Source organism: Rutidosis leptorrhynchoides, chromosome 8, assembly GCF_046630445.1.
Source record: "Rutidosis leptorrhynchoides isolate AG116_Rl617_1_P2 chromosome 8, CSIRO_AGI_Rlap_v1, whole genome shotgun sequence".
In the NCBI taxonomy this organism is placed as follows: domain Eukaryota; kingdom Viridiplantae; phylum Streptophyta; class Magnoliopsida; order Asterales; family Asteraceae; genus Rutidosis; species Rutidosis leptorrhynchoides.
Window position 1 is genome coordinate 158,721,714 of NC_092340.1, and position 16,171 is coordinate 158,737,884.

Below are 16,171 nucleotides of genomic sequence, written 5' to 3' on the forward strand. Positions count from 1 at the left end.
GGGTTGTTGCGTAGGTACTCTACTTAACTATGGCCGGCCATATATGTATAGTTTTCATGTTTTTTATATAGTTATAGTAAAATAATACGAGTAATACTTTTAAACACTTCTGTTCAAAGAACACCAACTTTGATTTGATATTTATAGTTTGATTGATCTATTGCAGTTTTGTAATCAGAGCTGTTTTCTTTTCTCTAATTTTCAAAACAGTTTGGTATTCATTGTTACTTAAATGGGGATTATGGATCTGTTTTGGGCTGCTTCTATGCCCGTTCTCAAAGTACTCATTGTTATTGTACTTGGGGCATTTCTTGCAATGGATTCTATTGATATCTTGGGACAAAGTACAAGGAAACAAGTGAATATCGTAAGCTCGTTTATAGTATAGTTAGATTAAAGATATGATAGATGTTAATCTTCCATTCCCTTTTTGATTAATGAATTGCTAGTTAAGTAGAGATTTGATTTTTATCATTTTAATTATGGTCTTTGACTATATGTGAACAGATTGTGTTCTTTGTGTTAAGTCCTGCACTTGTTGGCAGCAACCTGGCTAGAACAATCACTTACAAGAACATAGTGTTAATGTAAGTTTTCTAGTTGTGATTCTAGTTCAATTATATAACTGATATGTGCTTGGTTTGCCTTCCTTCGATAATAAATGTATCTTATTTTTGTTAATGTAAGTTTAGGTTGTTTTAGTTCTTATTTTCTCTTGTTGTTAGTCAGTTTAGATGGGGTGTGTAGCTTTTCCAATGGTCGAGATTAGGCTCTCTCTCTCTCTCTCTCTCTCTCTCTCTCTCTCTCTCTCTCTCTCTCTCTCTCTCTCTCTCTCTCTCTCTCTCTCTCTCTCTCTCTTTGTTTGTTGATGGTTAGCCCGCTTAGGTTTTGGTTTTTGTGGTGCTTTGTTTCGGGCCTTGGTTGGTTGTGTGTCGTCCTTTTGTTCGTTTATCTCTAGGATTTCAGGTTTTTGATGAACTGCCCTTATTTTATTAAAGTTTTTTTTTTTCCCACAAAATTTGAAAAAAAAATCTTGTGAAACTGAACTATATCAAGATGGCCTAGTTGTTGGGTCCTTTAATTGATTTCTTCACAAGAGGTCACAACCACACTATTAGCTTATATTGGTGTGGCCCGGAAATTAATTTTCGGAAGCTGTCACACCACATACATATGAGTAAATGATACTTCCCTTCACTGGGTAGCGTCTGAACAAAAAAAACTTTAGCCGTTTACCTATTTAGCCGTTTTAAGTCTTGTGAAATTGCAGTTGGTTTATGCCTGTTAATATATTATTAACAGTTATAATTGGGTCTGCTCTTGGATGGTTGCTTACGATCATAGGTAGACCACCTTAACATCTAAAGGGCCTCATTATTGGTACCTGCGCTGCAGGTAATTAATCTACTTGTACCATACAACTCTGATGCATATAATTAAAGAATGTAATTAGTAAAAATTTAAATATCTGAGTGTGATTATCATGAATATATTATTTCAGGGAATTTAGGAAACATGCTTTTTATAATATTACCAGCTGTATGCAAAGAAAAAGGCAGTCCCTTTGGAGATCCTGATGTTTGCTCTGACCAAAGCTTAGCTTATGCTTCACTCTCTTTAGCGGTAAGAATTTTTACGTATACTCTGCAAATTATAATTCTGGACCAGCTGATACTCTCAATTTAATAAATTAACATTGGTTGTTGTAATTCTGGACCAGCTGATACTCTCAATTTAAAAGCAACATGACTGGTTATGAAAACTCATTTCTAATTTGTAAAACAACAACAAGAACTACTACAACAACAACACCAGCAACAACAAGAACTCATTTCTAATTTGTGTGATCCTAAAAATTCGTTTACAATATGTATTTTTATTTTGATGATAAAATCATCAGATTGGGGCTATATATATGTGGTTATACGTTTACAACCTAGTATGGGTTTTTGCGGGTCACTCACAAGATTCTGGTAACAATGTGGTTGTCCCTATCAAGGAAACGGGAATAGAAGAAGATTTGAATCAAAGTTTGAATCCTTCATCCAAATTTGGTGAAAAAATGAAGGTAGTTACTTGCCTTTATAACTAAGGGCCTTTTGCTAAATAATCCACTTGATGGCCATGTTTGCACTTTCAACTATTGATCTGACTCAAAATGTGATTTGCATAATATAGGTGATGCTACATGTGACGAAGCAACAGCTGGTTATTATGTTATCAAGACGTATCAACTTGAAGGCTGTGTTTGCACCATCAACTATTGGAGCTGTATAATGCCTTCCCAACTCTTACATTATATATTATCATTATTATAGGTGTATACAAACCATCCCAATATAGGTTAGTGGTTGGGGTCAGGGTTCTGATATCCTCACAAAAGGTGTCAGCTTTAAGCCTTAGTAGCAACATATCTTGGTCAAGTAAGGGTCAAAAAGTCACATTTTAGTAGAAAATAGGTAGCCTGAGGGAAAATATTATCCGTTTAAGCCATTATTATAGGTGCATAGATATTAACAATGTATCACTTTATTGTAACAGATTGTTGGGTTCGTGATTGGAACAGTAACTCCAATACGCAGGCTAATGATAGGCACCACAGCTCCTCTCAGAGTAATTCATGATTCTGCATCTTTAGTAGGGTATAATCTTTTTACTACCGGAGTTTTATAAAGTTTTCATTTATGAAATGGCGATGAGCAAGAAGATGAACTGAATTTCATTTTGTTTGTCTCAGTGACGCAGCAATTCCTATTGTGACATTGATTGTGGGTGGGAACTTATTGAAAGGTAGACAGAATGTTAAAGAGATGTTTAATTCAGAAACTTGTGTATCTTACAATAGACTTCACCATATTTTCACACTTTCAGATTCAGTATTTTGATCTTGCAAGATATATGTTTGCAGGTCTGAGAGGGTCAGGTATCTCATTGCCACTTGTGTTTGGGATAGTAGCTGTTCGGTATGTATTCTTGCCACTATTTGGTATTTTAATGGTGAAAGGTGCGCTTCACCTGGGTTTAATACATCCAGATCCCCTCTATGTTTTCGTTCTTCTGCTACAGTTTGCACTTCCTCCAGCCATGAACACGGGTAGTATGAGGTTTATATAGTTATTTTAGTCACTTGGGTTTGATGTTTTGTAAGCATCATATTAATAAAACTTAAAAAATTGTTAACTAATAATAATGCAGGTACGATAATGCAGTTATTTGGCGTTGGTGAGAGTGAATGTTCAGTGATCATGTTGTGGACTTATGGTTTGGGATCAATCTCAGTCACCATTTGGTCCACCTTCTTCATGTGGCTAATTGCTAAATTTGTTACGCCTAATTAACTGATGTTTCCTTGCTCTATATATTTTAGCCTCTTCTTAGCCATATATAAAAGAGGGAGCATTACAGAAGTTGTGGTAAAAAAAAATAGCTTAAATTTAAAACATCTGCCCAACAAAGATTTCTATTAACGGAGGGCCTAAAAGGTTGACCAATATCACTAGTTCCACATCAATATCCCTAGTTGAAACGGACATAGATCCGTTGCCGGGTCAAATCCAACGTCACTTGAGCAACGTTGGTTCCGGATCATCAGTCTGAAGTGACGAAATCGTCAGATTCTGACGTTCAGGAAGGGCGACGCCGAGAAAAAACTAGTAGTCCATGTGCTCTTATACTTTCATAATTTGACAATCATGCAAAGATATTCATTCATTGAATTCAAAAGATCGTGCTTTCAACATGATGGCCATAAAACCAAACAATCATAATCATATTAGAAAGAAAAAGTCTAGAACATGGGTTACTGGTTACCATTGCATTGCCATAATTTTTAGTTTCTTGATAATACTGTTCTTTTTACCGGCTAAGATGTGGACTCGCATAAATTATAAATGGCCAAAAACTAATCACATCATTCGTAACTTAAGATCAGGATAACCAGCTCTTGCTTTATGAGTATCAAATAGATTATGAAGTGCCTCCACAAACTGACCATGTACTTCAGAAACCTACAAAACATATAAAAAAAAAAAAAAAAATAAAAAAAATAAAACTTTAAAGATCATCCGATGAAACCACAATTGCATCAAACAAAGCATTCGTGTATTCAGAAGAGCTAAAGGTAAGCGAATTTGCTTTAATCGGCATTAAAAGTAACATGAATAACTTGCATACCTCTTCCATTGTGGGTGTAGAATTCTTCTTGAAATGTATTGGTTTGCCAACTACCACAAGAACCGGTCGCCTTAAGGGTATAGGAGACCTGCAATAGTTCAAGATGCAAAAAGACATCACAAGATGATAATATGCAGTTTGTGAGAACGGTAAAATCAAACGAATTTGACCATACCATAATGTACCCCAGAAGACAATAGGCGTGAACTTAATAGCTCGAGAGAGTTTCAGAAAGAAATCCCCACGTGGCTTCCACCATTTATAAACATACGACTGCATCATTAAATACATACTATAATTAAACCATAATCATCAAAACATTTGTAAAATATATTGTGCACGTAAATCATAATACCTGGCCAAAGGCGAAAACAGGAACCAAAGGAGCATTGTTCTCCATTGCAAGGCGTATAAATCCCTTCCTTGCGTTTAAAAACGCGACCTAAAAAAAATATAGATTTTAGGCCCATGAAATCAATCATAGGAGAAAATAACAAAAAAAACAAACCTCAGAATCATGATCCATGTAAAATGCCTCTTGTACTCCACCTGGGATCACTATGCAACTATATCCACTTTTTAACAGAGACGAAAAGTTTTTCCTAGTAGCTGCTGAAAGTCCCATCCATGTCCATAAATGTCTCAGAAATGGCGTATAAAACACCTGATTATTTTTTAATATAATAAATAAAAATAATAAATGATTGACAGCATATGTGCACTTTAATTCAAAAGATGAAGGGTAACAAGTCTTACAGCAGTGCTTGCAAGAATTTTGACTTTGCCAGTAGGCATGAAACCTGTAAGATCTGATAGTATCCCGGCTCCAATTGGCCAGACCGAATGGGGCTCATATCCAAAAACTGTATTTAAGGGGAGCTTTTATTTAGTCGTGAAATGTTACTTGTGGTACAAGTTTATAGAAGATGAAGCAAAATTACCATAAGATTGATCAGGACTGAAAGCTTTAATATCCTCAACATATAGAGTTGCAGGAAAGTAACCACTCACATGCTTATATATGTACCTGAAATTGATTGAAAATACTAATTACGTGCTACTTACTTAGATAACTCTATATCATGACATGAATATAAAATATCCTGATCATCAAATAGCACATTCTAGACTAACAAATAAAGCCGAATGCAACATCCTTTTAACATCTAAAAGCACTTCAACTTAACTTTAGATTAAAAAGGTACCACATAAAATTTTCAAACCTGGCTAAAGCTAATCCCCATTTACTGTTTTCATCAATTGGGATGAACATGAGCACCACAAACATTCCCAATACCCTGCAAAAGAAGATAAAAAATAAAATAAAATAAAATTAAAAAAAAAAAAAAAAAAGATGATTAAGTTATATTATGTTAAACATACGACTTAAAGTGACAAACAGACAACTATGAAGCAAAATTAGAAGTAATTCAAAAAGTACTTACAATAAGTATCGTTGAAAGGGTAACAATAAAAAAGAGGCCAGGTTGAAAAAAATAATAAAATGAACAGAGCCCAGCCATATTATCATTGCAACAAATGTATGAAATGGTGACACCATTTTACTTGTAAACATTGCAGGTGTTGGTTCCCCAGATGACCCGATTCCATTCATCTCCTCCGTTTTCGACATGACGGGTCAACAATTGGCTATCCGGGTTATATAAACCTGTTAATTTAGATTTTAATACAACCCTAAATAAATAGAAACCATAAACATAAAAGTTAATTTGTAGTAATATATTGGCAGATTGTGTTGTTGGAGTTTATGAGGGTAGCTGCAACTGGTACCAAACTTTTAAGTTAGGGGATGATATATACACAACTATTTTTTACAAATACACAATCAAACATGTGTAAGCTTTACACTGTTGTACAGTACAATACTGTAAAGCATATTTGGTTGTATATTTGTAAAAATTGGTTGTGTAAATATCACTACCTTTTAACTTATTATGCACCAAGTAAACAACGGTGTGCACTTTCATAAAACGCATTTATGACATTTTAACGACAAATACATACCCATAACCAATCATAATATTTATATATATTTTTTGATTAATCATGACTTCATGAATGTTTTTACCTGAGAAGCTAAAATTTTCTAATTTGCAAATAAAAGATAACAACAAAGAATTAATTTAATCTTATGTTTATTAAAAACATAAATAAAATCTAGGTACCAGTAGGCACCACCACCAAGCCCATACCAAAATGCCCATAATGTAAATTCATACCCAATAAAAAAATGGTCACCGCCTCCAAGGAAAAATATTTCCTTCTTGCGAAATAAGTGTACCCTGCAATTTTTTTTTTTTCTGTATGTATAATAGATTCGATAGATATCAATTTTAACCTTATATTACAACTAAAATTATTTATAAAAATAAATGATTAATTACCATTTATAAAATGATTTGTTGATTAAATAAATTGAGAAGTTATTTATAATTATTATATTGTGACAGATATAAATAAAGTCGTATCATATCAATCAATCAATATCATATCAATATATATATATATATATATATATATATATATATATATATATATATATATATATATATATATATATATATATATAATAGTGAAAGAAATAATAAGTGGGAATATTTTACATTTGTGAAACATTTTTATATTACTTTTTTCCAATTATCGTATCATATCAGTATCAATTCAATATTTTAATACCATTATACTTGTATTATAATTATAAAATTTATAAATTTATTTATATTTATAACAATAACAATAGTAATAGTAATAATAAGTATAAATAATAATTAGTTTTAGTTAATAATTATAACAGCAATAATCATCTGGAGTAATTAACAATGTTAAAAAACAGTAATTTGAATAACTGAACCCTGTTACAACCCACATAGGTACACCATGATTCGCACCTCAAAAACTCAATATTAAGGCTCAATTTCCACCTTGGTTTAGAAATAATCCATTCAAAACAAGCCCTATGATCATTACTACTGAATCAAAAACTTACCTGCAGAAATTGATCTTCAAAAACCTTGAAATCTCTAAAAACAATTCACCAAAGTGATAACTATTTGCACAATTTAGTTGTATTGACGGTGAACGACTCATTACTTCATTTATTTTCAAACTTTCGATTTGCGTGACTGGATATTGTCTCGTTCCCGTTGTAAATTGACGCGTGGCTGTGCATCAATGTTACAAAATGATCCCTATACTTATGTTAAAGCCCGTTAAGCCCTCATTTGACCTGTTTTTAAACCATTTTGTAGACAAATATTTTTGTGGTTGAACCCTTCTACTTTAATCATATCTCATATTTAGTCCTTTCATAGAAACTTCTGATTTTGAGTTTATGACCATCTTTTTTTTTTTTTTAAAAGCAAGAATGCCTTATATTAAACATCTCGAAGAGTACAAGGTTGCCGAATGCAACCTCAAATACAACGAAATACACGAAAGGAAAAAAACAATATTACAAGCACATTAGCACTATACTAATTGCAAAGGTTGCAATTAACAAGAAAGAGGATATGAAGCCAATCCATCTTATGACCCTTGTTGCGCCGCGAAACCCACTCGAAGGAAAGAATTTGAATCTTATTAACGATGAAACCGTCTCTATCTTATTTTTGAAGACTTTTGCATTCCTATTCTTCCAAAGAGTATAACAAACCACCCAACATACCGCTTGCCAAAACGCTCTTTTACTATCATATGCTAGATTACCGAAAGTTCCACTAAAAATATCACCATAACCGAATATTGTTGAATCGTATCCCCACCAATGAAGCACTTTTGACCATGTATCTTTTGCAACTCGACACGCGAATAAGATGTGCTCCACCGTCTCGATATCGCCATCACAAATAGGGCATAGAACGATATTCAAATCGATTCCCAGTTTATCCAATTCCACCCTTACAGGGATTCGGCCCAATCTTGCACGCCAAATGAAAACCTCCACTTTTTTTGAAACCAAGCTATTGCGATAAGTTTCAATCGGATTAGGATCCTGTAGAAACCCGAACTAATCCTCCCGGACGAAGTCTTCAACAGTTGGCCCCATTGCGATGATCGACTCCAAATAGGGTCCTTAATATGAGCTATTGCACAGCGGAAGACTTATTTCGTACCTGAGAATAACATGCTTTAAAAGGTCAACATAAAGTTGGTGAGATATATAGGTTTGATGCTAGCAGCGTAACAACTATGGACCACAAGATTTCATATAGTTAAACATAATACACTCCTCGTGTATAGAAAAGACGTTGAGCACTTGGTAACCATACTTAACTAAAAGTCACAGCAGCATACTCTTAAATAAACCCTACACCGTACCAAAGTGTAGTAACGAGAACGAAGTACTGTGCAACCGTTAAATGCTGGTCGTCCAGCCCGGTTGGGGATGTCAGCCCGATAGATCTATCAACAGGATTCGCGTTTACGCTCCTCACGTAATTAGCAGTTACCAAGTATAAAGAGATATGCCATGGTACAACTCAACGTAGAATTTAGTTTGATCACTTGTGTCCATAACGTAAATCATTTATAAAAAACAGCGCATGTATTCTCAGCCCAAAAATATTTAGAATTTAAAAGGGACTATATACTCACCACACTGTATTTTGTAGTAAAAATACATATAACACCATTGATCAATTATAAGGTTGGCCTTGGATTCACGAACCTATATCATTTGTATATATATTAAAACGTGTAATTGTAATCGAACAATTATATAAATGTTTTATTAGTGATTTTTATCTTAATATCTTATATATCTTATTATACTTCATTTTGTATATTTTAGGTAAATAAAAGTATTAAAAATTTTAAAATTATGTATTTTAAATACAACCCAGGTTTGCAAAATAGTAGTTATAATATTAGAATAAGTATAATAATAATAGTAATCATAATTTTAATACTAATAATACTAATAATTATAATAATAGCAACAATAATAGTTTTAATAAAAATGGTAGATATAAATAATACTTTTAGTAATTATTATAATTTCTAATGATAATAGTGTTAGTATTGATTAATAATATTAATATTAGTGTCACTGTTAATAATGATACTTACGCCAAAATAACACTAATAAAATGATACTTAATAATAATAATTTTAACAATACAAATGATAATTGTAATAATATTAATAATGAAAATAAAAGAAAAATTATACATTACTAATAATGATAATTTTAATACTAATGATAAAAATTATAATGCTAATTATGTTCTTAAAATAATAATAATAATAATAATAATAATAATAATAATAATAATAATAATAATAATAATAATAATAATGATAATAAAAGTAATATTATAAACAATAATAAATATTAAATTACCTTAAAATAAAAAAAAATACACTGCCCGGGTCGGGACTCGAACCCACGACCTCCCGAATACCCTCTAACACTCTAACCATCCACGTTGCTTAACTTTTTCTGTTTTATAACCGAATTAAAAACTTATAATCTAATATCCATATGTCTTCTTCTTCCCCAGTTCAATTCGATATCAACCAATCCATTTTTTCCAATTTCAATTTATATAACGATTCACATAACAGACATGGAGTTTGAAAATATAATACTCTGATTAGGTTCGTTCAACAAAACAAAAAAAAAAAAAAAATACACAGCAGAAGCTGTAACGAAAAGAAAAAATATATATATAAACTCAAAATCAAATTCAAGTTTTTAGAGCGTTTTAGACTGAGATTACAACACGAAAAAGTTTCTATATCGATATTAGAATCTGTCTGGATCATTAATTTGAATTAAAACAGCAAAACAATTACAAATTTGTCGATGAACAGATTAATTGACTTTTTCTCTTTAAGCTTTGATTTCGAAAATTCGTTTTTGATTTCGCAAATTAAGACCTGATAATTTACAGAAAGATTGTTTAGATGATTCTCAACAAAATAGTATTTATAGTTTTCGTAAAATAATTCGGTTCCGAGCTGTTGCCAAAAAGATACCAGAACAGGGTCATCAGTTTTAATTCATCAGATAAAAAAAAGAACTAAAGGGTTCGAAATTGATTACAATGATAGAAGACTTAAGTGATTTTTATCAGCAGCATACATTGATCGTTTATTAATAGCCATACTGCTCGACATGATTTAGACAGGAAGAAAAGAAAGAGGATTAAATAAATAAAAGTTGATTTCGATTGAAACCTGATTTTGTTTGCTTATATAATTGATCGTACCAATTAGTGAATGGAAACAAAAATTAATAACAGGATCGATGGACAGCTCAACCCCTTAATCTTTATTTATAGATTATATATTTAATAAATATATTAATATTAATAATAATTACATTAATAATAATAATAGTAAATAATAATGATACTAAATAATAATACTGATTTCCTAATAAATATATCTGTTTATAACGACCTATATATATATATATATATATATATATATATATATATATATATATATATATATATATATATATATATATATATATATATATATATATATATATATGTATATATTTATTTGTATTTATTTATAGATTTAAGTTTATATATTATTACCAATTTAAATACTAATAACAAAAATTATAATGTTATTAGGTAATATTAATGATATTAATAAAATTTATGATATAATGATAAATAACATAACCATACTATCAATAATTAATACAACTTATATTAATAATTATTAATGATAATAGTAGTTACTAACGATAATAGTGATATTGATATTAATAATATGTTAACATTACTAATAATCAAAAATAATAATAAAAGTAATAAGAATATTAATATAACAAATCAATTGTATCTAATATTAATATTTTTGATATTATTATTATTATTATTAGTATTTGTTTTTAATAACAACAATGAAGGTAGTAATATTAATATAACAACTATATCATTTAACAATTTAGTAATGCATTTCAAGTTATAATATATATACATATCTAATTTCAAACAGTTGTTCGTGAATCCTCGGAAATGGTCAAAGGGTAACTTAATTATCCAGATATAGATTTCAGACTTTCTAGACTCAACATTAAGGTTTTTGCTTATCGTGTCGGAAACATATAGAGTTTAAGGTTTAAATTTGGTCGGAAATTTCCGGGTCGTTACAGTACCCACCCGTTAAAGAAATTTCGTCCCCGAAATTTGGTAGAGGTTGTCATAAATAACAATAGGAATGTTTTCATGACGAATATGAGGTAATGATAGGGTTTTATCATTTTTGGAAGATATGGATAAAACGATTCGATCATGTGAAGCGCACGAGTGAAGCTATCATAAAAGAATGAAATGAGTGAAGATAGAATTGTTTTAACCGATGACGCGATTAGGATTGATTTCCAGAATTTAAGAGATTTAAAGAAAATCTTATGTAATAAGATTTGGTTATTCGACGATTTAGGAAACGGAATCTCCTTTGATTTAATGCGGTAATCTGTTTCGATTTCTTTGTCGGATATTTTACTATAAATCCACCTCCTTCCCTTCCTTACTTCCCACATCTTCTATCCCCAATTCATACCTTAGAGTATTCTTTAAAATGCTCCATCCCATTCTGATCCTTGATATACTCTTAATTTTCACATCTATCATTCTTCTTTTTCATTTACCACCAGAAGAATCTATTTACTTCTACTATACCCTTGTGTTTATAGTGTTTCTAATTCTCCCGTGTCTTTATATTGCTATTTGCATCGATATACATGGTTTGTAAATTCTGGATGGTTGTTGGGTTTTATATCTTCCTTTATACTTCGATGCTCCTGCTTCTGTTTTCTATAATCATTGTCATCCATAGTTAATACTCTCTCCTTTTTGCTGCGATTTATACCCCAATTTCTATTGTGAGGATTTGTCCCTTCGTTTCTTCTTCCCGTCCTCAAGTCAAGCGAGTAATGGTTTGGAATTCGTAGGTATAAGATTTGGAATGAACATAGCTAATGCTCCAAGAAAGAAATGGTAATGGCAAAATTTTGATTTGTCAAATTACTAGAATATCCTGGAAAAGATAGAACTATCAAGATGATATGTTCCTAATATGTTTGGAAATTGGATAAAATGTAAGAGCCGTGTAACATGGCACATGATGACGGTACTGTGAATCATCACATTCCATTAGAAACTTAACATGACTTACTGTAATATAATGAAGTTGATCAAGTTTCATTATATTATACTAATTCATGCATCAGTTTCCAACACTACTTCAAAACATTCATATTTTAAACTTAGAGATTTCAGAATTTTAGAAACTAACACAGTTTCTTTTATGTTGTAACGTAGATATTACGGAGTGATAAATGATTTCAGATAAGGATAGTTATGAAAATATCTTCAGAAATATTGAGGATATTTATAATGAAAGGCACGATGATATCTTAGGTTTTCTACCATCGAGGAAGATTTGTTTGTGAAGGTTTAGAATGAGAAATAAAGTGTTTGTCGACGATCTTAGCGGATACTGAATCATTTGGATCCATTGAAGTCGGTTTAGTTTTTATGATTTGTTCACAGCCTCCTTCATACTTTGCTCAAACCGTTATCCAGTTCCCATTCTTCTCTGTTTCTGAGCTTTACCAACATACTGTACTTTATCGTCAAACTTTTGACTGTTAAAGTCGTTTACAGTTTTTGCTGCTTCATTAGCATTTCAAGAACTACTTCACAGTTCAGGGTGTTTTTCAGAAACTTCACATTCGAGGTATGAAATTCTTAGGGATAAACGTTTTAGGTATAACTGAAGGAGTTCTGCGAGATCTTCAAAATACTGATTGCGGATTTTGCCAAAGAGATAACGAGCTGCTGGTACATCTGCTGATGATGTTGTGGAATATAAAAGGTTCTCCAGTAGTAACGGCGAAGGGACAAGGTATAAATATCGAGGTTATAGTAAGAGTAGTCTTTCTGGGAAGTCGAAGTGGAGCTGTGACAAAATTTGCTACTTGAAAAGGAATCGTATGATTGTTTTTGCTTAATGAATGATAAGGAATTCGACGCGGTTACGTTTTAACTATAACTTCGATTTCGAAAGTTTTTCAGGTGCATAACCGTATGCATAAATCTTTCTTCCGTAGACGAGGTGCAGCGGTTTCAACTTCTCGATCGAGGTGTTTTTAAGAATCATGAAAAGATTTGAATGCGAATTGTAACCGTCAAGATACGAATGAGGTTTGAGATAAAATCAAGTGGCAAGCTTGAAGAATTGTTTAGTTTCATATGTTTTAATCAGCATTTTAACTCATTTTAATTGTCCAAAGTTAGCAGTCCAATAGTCCGATTGTCCAATGGTCCAATATATTCATATATAATTTAATATATAATATTCGAATTAAACAATACGTATCGTGACCCGTGTACCGGTCTCAGTGTCGATCACAACTCAAAGTATATATATATTTTGGAATCAACTCCGACCCTGTATAGCCAACTCCCACCTTCACATATAGAGTGTCTATGGTTGTTCCGAAATATATATATAGATGGGTCAATATAATAAGTCGAAACCTTGTATACGTGTCCCGTTATTTAAAGTGCGTAAAATAAATAAATATATATCATGACCCATTATACAACGTGTTGTCTCAGAATTAATCCGACGTATTGTTGTACATGTGTCCCGACGGTATGTAAAGTGCAGAAATTAAATAACAATAAATAAAATTGCGAGAATGTAAATTGCGATAAATTAAATGTTAATTAGTTAGCTGGGAACAGTTAGCTAGGAACAGTTAGCGTGGATTCCTAACAATATTTCAATTAGTTAATTCGTCTGTTTCTAACAAATTTTATTTTGTCTAATGTTTTCTTCTTTATGCCACTTGTTAGATTCCGATAGATCAAAATCCGAATATGAAGTTTGAATGGAAATGGTTATTCTGGGATGAGCGAATACGAATATCGGTGGTTGTAAGTAGGATAATAGATAACCGTTGAATCAGATTCGAAGAAGGTACAGTGTAACTTATTAATGTGAAATCTAAATATTCCTCGGGTACTACCCACCCGTTAAAATATTTTCATCATTAACAGTTTGTATGAAAGAATTTTTAATTGCAATATTTATGAAAATATACTTGCATATATATTTTCTTCGGGTGTAATTATGAATTTAATGAGTTAATAGGATATTAAACTCATTTGATTTATCGTTAATACTGGATTACATAATCTCTAAAACTTTAGAAATTACATAATCGTCATGTCGAACGAAGATAAATGAGGTAGAACGATATGTAGAACAAAGATCATACTCGAGGTACAGATGGGGTTATTGAGGCGCGTGAGGTTGATATCCGAGGTACAGATTGTGATGTTGAGGTTTACGACACGATTGCGGTTGGAGGTGATAAGGGTACTGTCGGCATTGATGATGGTGGTACAGATTATACGGCTGGTGCTGCTGCTGGTGTTTGCATCCTTCGTACTATGTTCTCCAACGTCGTCACACGAGCGCGAAGTTCGTTAATTTCTGCTAGTACACCGGGATGATTGACGGTTAGAGCGAGAGAATGAACAAGATTCGAAATATGGGATAGTATATAGTCGGGACGAGATACTCTAGAAATGAGTGAGAAAATGGTGTTTCGAATAGGTTCGCCGTTAAGTGCTTCAGGTTCATCGTCAAGAGGGAAATTTGATGGACGAAATGGATTTCCGATGTGAAATGATTTTCGGATTTCGGATGATATTCTAGCTATATAGAATATCTATATATATAATACTAAAGATTTCGTAGACTACAGAGGAACCTACGGCATATGTCAGGCAAGTCTACAGATGTGTTAAGATATGAATTTTGTCCATACACTATCAATGCACTAAATGCAGTAAGACATGTCTAGACTTCAGAATGATAAGCAGGCAATTCCCTAAGGATGATAAGTAGATGATTTCCGACTAGATATGATAAGCAAAACTTTTGACATGTAGACACGGTCAAAGTCCAAACTCATTAATGTATCCTAACATCTACTAGTCAGACACACTAATGCAAGACCTGGTTCGCTAAGACCAACGCTCTGATACCAACTGTAGAAACCCGAACTAATCCTCCCGGACGAAGTCTTCAACAGTTGGCCCCATTGCGATGATCGACTCCAAATAGGGTCCTTAATATGAGCTATTGCACAGCGGAAGACTTATTTCGTACCTGAGAATAACATGCTTTAAAAGGTCAACATAAAGTTGGTGAGATATATAGGTTTGATGCTAGCAGCGTAACAACTATGGACCACAAGATTTCATATAGTTAAACATAATACACTCCTCGTGTATAGAAAAGACGTTGAGCACTTGGTAACCATACTTAACTAAAAGTCACAGCAGCATACTCTTAAATAAACCCTACACCGTACCAAAGTGTAGTAACGAGAACGAAGTACTGTGCAACCGTTAAATGCTGGTCGTCCAGCCCGGTTGGGGATGTCAGCCCGATAGATCTATCAACAGGATTCGCGTTTACGCTCCTCACGTAATTAGCAGTTACCAAGTATAAAGAGATATGCCATGGTACAACTCAACGTAGAATTTAGTTTGATCACTTGTGTCCATAACGTAAATCATTTATAAAAAACAGCGCATGTATTCTCAGCCCAAAAATATTTAGAATTTAAAAGGGACTATATACTCACCACACTGTATTTTGTAGTAAAAATACATATAACACCATTGATCAATTATAAGGTTGGCCTTGGATTCATGAACCTATATCATTTGTATATATCTTAAAACGTGTAATTGTAATCGAACAATTATATAAATGTTTTATTAGTGATTTTTATCTTAATATCTTATATATCTTATTATACTTCATTTTGTATATTTTAGGTAAATAAAAGTATTAAAAATTTTAAAATTATGTATTTTAAATACAACCCAGGTTTGCAAAATAGTAGTTATAATATTAGAATAAGTATAATAATAATAGTAATCATAATTTTAATACTAATAATACTAATAATTATAATAATAGC

General features: G+C 32.0%; 1 protein-coding gene and 1 pseudogene across 1 annotated transcript; one reads left to right on the top strand and one right to left on the bottom strand.

Annotated features, from left to right (window-relative positions):
• The first annotated feature begins 232 nt into the window (after nt 1–232).
• Nucleotides 233–3,338, top strand: LOC139863909 (protein PIN-LIKES 3-like; annotated as a pseudogene).
• Nucleotides 3,339–3,863: 525 nt separating this feature from the next.
• Nucleotides 3,864–5,839, bottom strand: LOC139861891 (diacylglycerol O-acyltransferase 2-like). The gene is made up of 9 exons (XM_071850419.1): nt 5,619–5,839; nt 5,397–5,471; nt 5,115–5,200; nt 4,930–5,036; nt 4,682–4,837; nt 4,529–4,615; nt 4,349–4,446; nt 4,174–4,261; nt 3,864–4,007 (listed from the first exon to the last, which is right to left on the bottom strand). The coding sequence occupies exons 1-9, from the start codon at nt 5,804–5,806 to the stop codon at nt 3,906–3,908; spliced, it is 987 nt and encodes a 328-aa protein (XP_071706520.1). The 5' UTR covers nt 5,807–5,839; the 3' UTR covers nt 3,864–3,905.
• Between the last annotated feature and the right edge of the window lie 10,332 nt (nt 5,840–16,171).